The following is a 10,022-nucleotide window of genomic DNA, read 5'->3' on the forward strand; positions in this document are numbered from 1 at the left end:
AGGTACTGCTGGTACCGTTGATCAAGAGCAGCACTGGGATTTATTTTTAAAGCCAATTGCAGTGGCTGGTTGCTTTGTGCATGAACAGCGGGGATTTTTTTTTAAAAGTCTGGTTTCAGCTGAGAGGAAGAGATTGGGGGTGGGGGGAATGGAGCAAGCCTGCCAAAAAACAAAACCAAAACAAACCCACTACTATTTTCTCAAGCATACGTAACACTTTAAACCTGAAACATCAAGAAGAGCCAAAGGCAAGCTGTGGCTGTGCGAATGGCACCTTGCTGTCCCTGTATGGAAGATGGTGTCAAAACCCAGAGCTTACGAACGCACACCAAGCCTATATGCTGCAAAGCAATTTTAAGCCGCCATCTGGAAAGCACCCAGGCAAGCTACAGAATATCAGATCTGCATGAAAGACCTAACATTGCAAAAGCATCCTACATCAGACTGTATGATTAAGGCATCAGACTGTAAGATGTGGAAAGTATGTTCTGGGGTGTGTGTGTTTTAGAAGTACCAAGTAGCTAGTTCTCATGGTTTGCAAGACTTAGTAACCAAGAAAAGGTTCTTGGAATTCTTGAAGAGCAGGGGTTATAGCCAAATATTTGGTGGTGTGAGAGCCCTTATATCAGAGGGGCTAAAGGCTATTAAGCAATCTGCATTATGTGATCTTGAGAAAGCAGCCTCGGAGTTGCCTGCAATCCTCTCTCTCTCTCTCTTTCTGAGTCAGGAGAACTTCGTGACACGTCTCCATTTCACAATGAGGGTGGCATGCACGCAGCTCCTCAGCCGTTCTGAAGTGTCGGCCTCAGCTCTTTTGCAACTGAACACTTTTGTCTCACTGTACAAACTTGATGCTCTTAGCTGTTCAAACCAGAACATTTCCCTCGCAAGTTGCACTCCTAAGGCCCTCTTCACAGCCTCTTCTTGATGGCCAAGAGTCTTCTTCAGGAGAGCTGGGGTCAGAGTCAACAAGAAGAACAAATTCAAGAGGGGAGAGAAAATTGAAACGTGGCTTTTGAACTCGTGACTTCGCCTGTTTGAAGAAAGAAAGGGAGGGGGGAGAACACCCACCCAGATGAATTCAAGTGGAAACCCGGAGGCAGCGCTAGAGACTAATAGAGTAAGAGTCTGAGAAGAATTGGCCAAGAGATAGATTTCTGGCCAGTAAAGATTTTCCCACCACCCCTGCTGCAAACATGCAACAAACTGCAAGGAACAAACAATGACATAGATAATTATGATAATTCCAAGTCCCAAAGATAAATTACATGCTTGACTGCTGAAAACAGAAGGGTAGATAAATAAGAGTGAGGTGGGAAAATGCAGCCAAGAAAAGAAAACGGGGGGGGGGGGAGAGAGCCTTGCACAGATCCCTACCTGGAGCAAGGACCACCTTGTTCATCAAATGCCACACTCCTGCCACTCCGAAGATGGCACCAGGAGAAGTAGCCGGACGCACGTGCGTAATGACATCATTTGGAGGGTGTACCGTTCCTTAAAGGGCCGGTAGCATGACAGGTGGTGGGAACTTCTCTAACAGCTGGAAGTCAGAAGAGAACAGCTGGGCGCTGGCTGTGCTGGACCATCGTTGCCTGTGGTGGCACTTTAGCAAGGTGAGCAGCTGCTGCTGGGGGCTGGCAAGGGAGCGAGATGCACCAAGCAAGCGCCGGGCAGGGAACACGCGTAGGCATGTGCATGTGAGAAGGTGGGATTGCGTGCAGGCGCTGAGCTTCTACACGCTGGAGGGGTGCGTGTGCAGGAAACGTGGCCCATCACCAGGCAAAGGGTCTGTGCGCTGGGCAGAAGAGGAGGGATGAGGGGTGTGTGTTTCTGACAAGACATGTGCGAGGACAAGAAGCAGCAGCTGCCTGTGCGTCGAGCTGAAGCCGGGTGCAGAGGAGCTTGCTGAGCACCTACGGAAAAGCACAATATACATGCCAGCTATTACAATACCATGATTCGAAAGAAACAGCCACCCCCACCACACCCACTTACCTTTGCTAAGCTGTAGGGCAAACTAGTTAGTATCTTTGTGGCTCCGTTTTCCTTCTCTGTGAAATGGGCACAAAAGGAATGGCTTGTTCTTGAGGCATACGGGGATGTGGCTGGATAAATAACAGGTGCATCGATGCTCTGGTTCAGGGGTTCCCAACCTTGGGTCCCTAGATGGTGTTGGACTACAGGTCCCATCCGGCCATTGTGGCCAGGGATGATGGGACCTGTAGTCCAACAACATCTGGGGGCCCAAGGTTGGGAACCCCTGGACTAGGAGTTTGGATATGTCCAGAGCTTTAAAAAGAACCAGGAATATTTAGGAACCAGCCACATGCAAAAGAGAAAGGCCCTCTGAGCACAGGCAGAGTGCCTTTCCCATGCCACTGAATAATCACAAGTTGTATCTCACAACAACATATCTGGGGCTAAAGGAGGGGGAACCCAGGTTGAAGAGTGTGGCTCGCTCTCTGAATGGTTCAGCTGCTCACGATCTTCGGGGGCGGGGGAGAGTTTTCCGCACCGTGCTTTAGCTCTTGGAGTGTGCCAGGAGCGAAGCCACTCTTTGAATAAGCACAAGAATCTCGGCATTACAGAAGGAGCAGCTTCCTCTTCGCCTCTCAAAAGCTTGACTGGCAGCCGCTTTGGCTTTATCCCGAAAAAGCGACTGAACTACCAAGTGTTTGGGGGTTTTAACCCCGGACAGGCTAAGCTTAAATGCGGAAGGCAAAATCCGAGTTGTGTGTGAAATGCTCCCAAAGATCTCACAGCGAGAATCTGGCCGAAGCATGAAAGCACACACACTGCCTTCCAGGGAGATTGGAAGTAACAGAAAGCCCTGTGCGCGAGAAGGGTCCTGCTGCTGGCGCGGCCACCTAACCCAGCTTTCCTCGCCAGCAAGGAGGGCGTGACCATTGCCCTCGGAAGATGCCAGCCCTGGCACCCCTTCCATCTCTGCTGCAAAGCAAGCCTCTTCTTGCTCCCTCAAGGGCCTCCTCAAGGGTCCTCCTGCTTTCGCCACTTTGCCCTCCTCCCTGGCTCAGATGAGTCCTGGATGGATGGAGCTGGCAACGTCCTCCTGACTCAAGGAGCGCCTCCCTCCCTGGCCCTTGATGCTCAAGTGTGGGAGGCAGGCCAGCCTAAGGCCAAGGGACCCTTCTGGACAGCCAGACACCTCCCGGCAGGGGCAGGGGCGGCAGTCCTAGCGGGCTCCTCGGCTTGGCGGCTTCCTCCTCCTCCTCCTCCTCCTCCAGGTCACCCAAAGGGCTCACCAAAGCTGCCAGTAAGTCAGAGGGAGGGAGCGCTCTTTGGCGGGGGCAGAGGGGCAGCAGAGGGGTCAGATGAGGGTGTCTGGAGCTGGAGTTCGTTGCTCTGCGGGCATGCAGAATGGAGAGGGGAGCTGGCCTGGTGGGAGCAAGCAGGACTGGTCCCCTGAGCTCAGCAGGGTCCACCCGGGTTGCATTTGAATGGGAGACTCTGTGTGAGCACAGTAAGATATCCCCTCAGGGGATGGAGCCGCTCTGGGAAGAGCAGCAGAAGGTTCCCAGTTCCCTCCCTGGCAGCATCTCCAAGATAGAGCTGAGAGAGACTCCTGCCTGCAACCTGGGAAAAGCCGCTGCCAGTCTGTGAAGACAATATTGAGCTAGATAGACCAGTGGTCTGACTCAGTATATGGCCGCTTCCTATGTTCCTCCCCGTCTCTGGCAATTTTAAAAAAGCATCTGAAAACCCACCTCTTCACCCAAGGTTTTTTGGCTTTTTAAATGTGTAGGTTTTAATCTGTTTTGACTTTTAACAATTTTTAAATTGTTTTTATGTTTTATGTATGTTTTAACTTGTTGCATGTTATTGTTAACCATGCAGAGACGAAAGTTTGGGGCAGTGTACAAATTTGATAACAAACAAACAAACAATGCTGCACAGATCTGAACTTCCTAGCTGGAACGCCCTAGCTTCACTGCATGAACTTTGGATCAACCAGTTCATCTTGTGATTTTAAATGGGCCAGATCATAACTTTTGAGCACATATGACTAGCATATATGCTATATACTAGTCAAACCCCTGCTAACTGAGCAAAGAGAATCTTTAAAAGTGGTGATTATCTTACATTTAGCAGGGGGAGAGCAACTGGCCCTATCCAACCCCAGCACAGCATCCCTCCAGTGGCTGTTGCTGGTATCTTCCTTATGTTTCTTTTTAGATTGTGAGCCCTTTGGGGACCATCTTATTTATGTGTTATTTTTCTATGTGAACTGCTTTGAGAATGTTGTTGAAGAGCGGAAAATAAATATTTGTAATAGTAGTAGCAGCAGCAACAGCAGGAATTAAAAGGCCAGGAGGAGGAGCAGAGATCGGTGATAGAGGGGATCTGTGTTCTACACATCTCTCTTCCTTGTAGCTGTAAAAGCAGGATGAAATAAGCAATGAATCTGAGTGTTCAGAATAATCTGAGATTTTTTAAAAACAAACAAACCTGGGTTTCTTTGGTGCAAAGGACTCATGCAACTGTCTGTTGGCGGAGACAAATTTCTCAAAAGGAAAGATGCGGAGATGTTTTGAGAATGGAGCAGCAGTATGTTTGCAGAAACTATTATTTGCAAATTGTGGTCATTTCTCACCATTAGATGAACAAATATTTGGCATCAATGTTTGACAACCATTGATTCTGCAGCTATACGCAGCTTCAGTCAAATTCACAGTAACTTCATTCTTTCTAAACAAATATGGAAATGTCTTGTGAGCAGGTGGGAGGGAAATCCAGAACTTCTATCCACTTCCTTCCATGGCGATTTCTCATGTCAGATTTCTGAATCAAACTTGTAATTGCAAAGTCTGAATTTTGCAAAACCGTCCCAACCCTTTTAGCAATAATCAGGGGGGTATAAATACTTGAAATAAATAAATAAATAAATAAATAAATCCACATCTAGCTCCAGAGGAGCTCTTACTCCTGGACTTCGGGGCTGAAGTCCAGGGCCCCCTCCACATCACCTGCCCCCCCATTCTCTTTAGTCTGTCCTGGGTGGTGTGGTTGCCCGGCAGAGCATGAGGATGCTTAATTTGCAGGGGAGGGGGGACCTCCAAAGGCCTTGAGGTCCAGGCTGCAACATTACCTAGGTGCACCTCTGTTTCGCTCCCACCCTGCATTTCAAGCTGGCTCTTGAGCAGACCTGCAAATCTGCCCCCTCCTTGAAGACCACCTGCCCGCTCTCTTTCCTTGGGGTGGCACCTTCGTTTCCCGGTTGCAACTCCGAAAGCTAAGTCAGGGCTGAACAACTCAAATGCCCTGGTGAGTCGCAACCATCCACAACTTGGCATCCAGGAGCCGAGGTCAATTTTTAGCACATTATTACATTAAAATTAAAAATATTATTAGTTACCTGTGGATCTATTCCCCCTTTCAATGGACCCATGGTTTCAACCAAGGATAGTGGCCACAGAATAGGCCCTGTCCCTGCTCAATCAGTGGGGCCCTTGGAGTGCATGCCAGCCCCAAACAAATGCCAAGTCCTTTCCTCTTCCTAAATTGTTGTTGCTTTCAGTCTGCAATGCTAGGCATGCTTACACGGGAGTCAGCCTCACTGGGCACACCAATGGAGCGTATTTCTGAGAAAGCAGGCACAGGATGACACTAGAAGGCAGTTTCCAGCTGCAGGATACCTGGGGGCCAGTCCAATAGTCACTGTGGGCCAAATCCGGCCCCCGGGCCTTATGCTGTGCAGCTCCTAAGAAGTTATTAGGCTGAGACTTTCCTCTAGGGAAGCTGTGCCAGCAGAATCTGCAGGCTATTCTGTTTGGCATGCTGGCACTGGGGAGATCAAAGAGCCAATGTGACCACCCCCGGGGCCTCTTCCTTGCTGATGGAGAATCTGCAGAGCGGAGATAACAAAAACCACCACTACCCTGGTACGAAGGATAAAAGAGGCACCAGAGTTTACATCTTCTTGGAACTCGTGTCTCTGGCCTTTTTCCTTCCCTTTTTACATTTCAATTGGGGATTCAGTTTGTGAAATGTTTGTGTATGTTTGTGTATGCCATGTAGAGCAGGACACGGAAATGGTTCTTCCTGCAACACCTGCTAATTACTGCAGCCTCGGCAGACCATCAACATGCCTTAAAGAGATGGGGAAACTGAGGCTTTGATGGAAGGAAATACCTGCCTTTTAAACAAGAAATACCTGTCTTGAGCATTCCTGGTACCTATTAAGGCTGTTTCTCCCCCAGGGCTAGAGGTAGAGTTTCAGGATCGGCTCCAACCACTAGACACAATTCCCTTCTAGAACTTGTGTCTTTCAGTCCTGCATTCTTCATTTGCTGAATACCACCAAGGTCCATCATTGTGCACAAAAGTGCTCTGAGCGGGGAAACAGAAGCAGCAATTCGGGGGTAAGTACCTCGCTTTTCTACTAGTCATACCGGACCTAGCCTAGAGCAGGCGTTTCCCATCCTTGGGTCCAGAGGTATTGTTGGATTACAACTCCCACCACCAGATCTGTGGTGCCTTAAAAGCACCAATGGATGTCCCAACCCTGAACTCTGGCTCCGTGGCTGGACTGCTGCTGGGCTTGGGTGGGTGGGATCTGGGTCCCTGCGCAGCCAGAAAGTTCACCAGGCGATCCTAACGCGCCTCACAGGGTTGTTGTGAAGATCAAAAAGGGAGAATGGCATGCTGCCCAACAGCGTTCCCGCTAACAGGGATTCCCAGATGTCATGGACTACAACTCCCAGAATTCCCAGCTTCAATGGCTTTTGCTTGGGGATTCTGGGAGTTGTCATCAACAACATCTGGGAATCCCTGTTAGAGGGAACGCTGCTGCTGCCAGCTGTGAGAATGGACTTCAGCTCAGTGGCATTGCCGCCGGGTGCTTTGCGTGCCGAAGGTCCCAGCTTCAGCCCCCGGCAGCATCTCCAGGTGGGGCAGGGAGAGATCTTTTCCTGCCAGGGACCCTGCGGGGGCTGCCGCCAGTCAGTGCTGACGATTCTGAGCCAGATCCTGGCTGAGTAGAAGGAAGCAGCTTTGTCTGTGAGCTCCTTGGTGATGACAGGGATAGAAGCTTACGCCGGGGGCTCCCAGCCTGTGGTGCTCCAGACGTTTTGCTGACCTACAGTAAATTGTGGCTGGGAGTTCCACCGGCTGGGAACCCCTGGCTTGACGCAAGTAAGGGCTTTTAGATATTTTAGAGCACACGCTTCCCAACCTGTGTTCCCTGTAACAGGGAGTCCCAGATGTTGTTGACTACCACTCCCAGCCATCCCAACTGCAGTGGCTTTTGGCCGAGGATTCTGGGAGTTGTAGTCAACAACAACTGGGAGTCCATGCTAGAGGGGAGACTATTCCCAGCTGAACCCTGGACTCTCTTCCCGCATGCAGACCACACGCCATGGGGAGCAGCACGACGCCCCTGAGTCCCCTGTGCCGGTGGTACATCTACGCCATCCACGGCTACTTCACAGAGGTGATGTTCACGGCCGCCTGGGACTTCATGGAGGACCAGGACTGGAGGTTCCGGGGGGTGACCAGCGTGTGGGCATTCTTCATCTACGGGACGTGCGGCTTCATCCTGGAACGCATCTACCTCCAGCAGAGGGAGAAGTGGTGCCTCCTGACCCGCTGCCTGGTCTACACCCTCTGCATTTACCTCTGGGAGTTCTCCACAGGCTCTGTCCTCCGCCTCTTTGGCGCCTGCCCCTGGGACTACAGCGGGTTCCGCTACCACCTCCTGGGCCTGGTCACCCTGGAGTACGGCCTCTTCTGGTTCGTGGGCTCCCTTCTGCTGGAGAAGCTGGTCATCTGCAACGCACTCCGGCTCCGGCTGGAGGAGGCGGCCTGGAAGCCTGAGGACAACCTCTTCCCGAGGTTTGCACTTAAAGACGACTGAGCAGCCTCTTGGGATATTGGAGAAAGGCGGAGCGCGCCGAGGGGGGCATCGACCTCTTTCTTTTGGACCCCTCCTGCTGCCGCCGCAGCGAACCCTTCCATTTCGTGGATTATTAATGCCCAAACCCGTCTCGCTCTCCTTACAGGGTTGGGGACAAATTCCTGACAGCTGGGAGTAAAGACATTTTACAGCTTCCTGTCTGTATAAGCCCCTGAGATGGCCTCAAAGCACGTGTTGGATTAGGACCAGGGTGGGAGACCTGCCCTCAAATCCCCACTAGTAGCTACGAAACTCTGTGGGCGACTTTGGGCCAACTCTTCTCTCGCAGATGCACCTACCTCACAGGGTTGTCATGAGGATAAGACTGAGAGAGAGCCATGGCAAGAGTTTTTCTCCTGTGCCTAAGAAAATACCTGTCTCTTGACTTGGAGTGTGAGTGTGAGTGCACGTACATTTGACAAACCACAGCCCGATTTCCATCTTAAGAGATGGATTAAACCGGATATTCTTGATGTTGGCTCCCCAGATGTCGTTGGACTACAGTCCCCATCATCCCCGGCTACTTACAGCCATACAGCCAAGTATGGGAGGGCCCAGTGGGTGAGACAACATCTTCCTCCAGCTGTGTGGGAAGTTTAGACTGTGTTTTGAAGGTTTCTTGCCATTTTTAAATGCCATGTAAGTTCTGACCTCTTCAGGTCTTCCTTTTCCATTAGAAGCCACAAGCGCCGCCCGGAGGAAGGGTGGGGGTGTCGGCGAGGGTGGGCGGTCCTGCTTCGGGCCATCTCCTCAGGAGCAGGTGTGTCTTCCCAGATGCATCCCGTCACGGGGCCAGCTCTGCCCCTTTGCTTCCAGCCGTTGTGGCTCGGAGGCCTGCACTGCACGCCTGGGGATCGTGCCCACCAGTGCCATATGGCAAGTTTGGGTTTGTGAGCCAGGTTCTCCTGGTGCTGTTGCCACCTCGCAGGCATGTGAAGAGAAGAGGGATGCCTCCTTCGAGAATGCCCCGTGGAAGCGGCCATGCCTCAGATTTGCATTGTGGGAGTAGCTAAAACCTTTTGCCAGGCATGAATCACTTTCTAAACGACGACGCGATGAATCCCAGCTCTGCCTGGATGGCACACAGCCTGGCCTGGAAACCGCTTGTCCTGAACCACTGGTGTGTGGCCATGAAGTGTGTGGTGAGGGCCTTCATCCTCTGCACATGCACAGGAACACTATAGGGCTACGCTGGCAATGGAGAGCAATGGGCACTGGAGACTCGGGTTCAACTCCCCACTCGGCCATGAAATCTACAGAGTGGCCTTTGCCAAGTCCTTGCTAGTCTAGCCTACCTCACAGGGTTGTTGTGAGGAGAACACTGGAAAAACCCTACATCCCGCCCTAATCTCCTTTGAAAGTGGGTGGGATACAACGGTGGTAAAATAGGGCCCGGAGCCAAGGGCTGGCTCTCTGGTCCCTGGTAACGAAGGTCTCAGCTACAGCTCTGCGTCAAAGCCGAAGGCTGCTCCGTGTTCTGATCTGGAAGCAGCGGCCACCATCTAAAGCTTCGCCCACACTATAAGGCCAGGCTATGTGGACATGTCTCCTTCACCCTTTCCCCCGCGATAATAATTAAAAGGAGAAACAAACAAACAGTGTGGGCTTGGATTTAGATGATCCAAGTTGAGAGGCAAGATGAAGGGAGTGCCCTGCTGCTGCTGCTTTGGCCAGGCAGAAATGGGACCAACTGGTGCAAACCCCAGGGGGCAGAGCTGCATGCCCAGGAGGAAAATGGGTGGCCTCAGGGTCCCAAACACAAACCAAGGAGCTTAATCCTGAGTGCCCCTCTTGGAGGTCAGAGCAGGGGCCTCATTAAGGGGTGGCCCATGGGGCAGGGCACGGATCCCCAGTGAATTGCTCGTCATCAGCCCCACTCCCAGAAGTGGGCTGGTGAGGGCCCCTCTCGCCTTGGTGGCCTCTTCCAGAATGGAAGCACCTGCCCAGAGCAGGGGAGAGAGCTCCCAGCCTCACCTTGCTCTCCGCTGCTCCCCCCTCCATAGGTCATATTAGAGACTCAAAACAACAACAGCAGCAAGAGAAACACAGGCTTAATTATTCAGGGCCCCCCACTATGACTGTGTTTAGTTATCCAAAGGGGGATGTGGGC

The 10,022-nt window shown here is 51.6% G+C and overlaps 1 protein-coding gene across 2 annotated transcripts; it reads left to right on the forward strand.

The window, feature by feature from the left end:
• The first annotated feature begins 1,523 nt into the window (after positions 1–1,523).
• On the forward strand, positions 1,524–8,220 carry LOC128333263 (transmembrane protein 229B-like). 2 transcript variants are annotated; one of them, XM_053268535.1, is made up of 3 exons: positions 1,524–1,613; positions 6,219–6,380; positions 7,366–8,220. In XM_053268535.1, exon 3 carries the CDS (start codon positions 7,376–7,378, stop codon positions 7,871–7,873), a length of 498 nt encoding a protein of 165 aa, XP_053124510.1. In that variant the 5' UTR covers positions 1,524–1,613; positions 6,219–6,380; positions 7,366–7,375; the 3' UTR covers positions 7,874–8,220. The 2 variants fall into 2 exon arrangements, with proteins under 2 accessions (XP_053124510.1, XP_053124511.1); XM_053268536.1 differs by lacking the exons at positions 1,524–1,613; positions 6,219–6,380 and adding an exon at positions 6,788–6,906.
• The last annotated feature ends 1,802 nt before the right edge of the window (positions 8,221–10,022 follow it).

This window comes from Hemicordylus capensis, chromosome 7 (genome assembly GCF_027244095.1).
Source record: "Hemicordylus capensis ecotype Gifberg chromosome 7, rHemCap1.1.pri, whole genome shotgun sequence".
NCBI lineage: Eukaryota > Metazoa > Chordata > Lepidosauria > Squamata > Cordylidae > Hemicordylus > Hemicordylus capensis.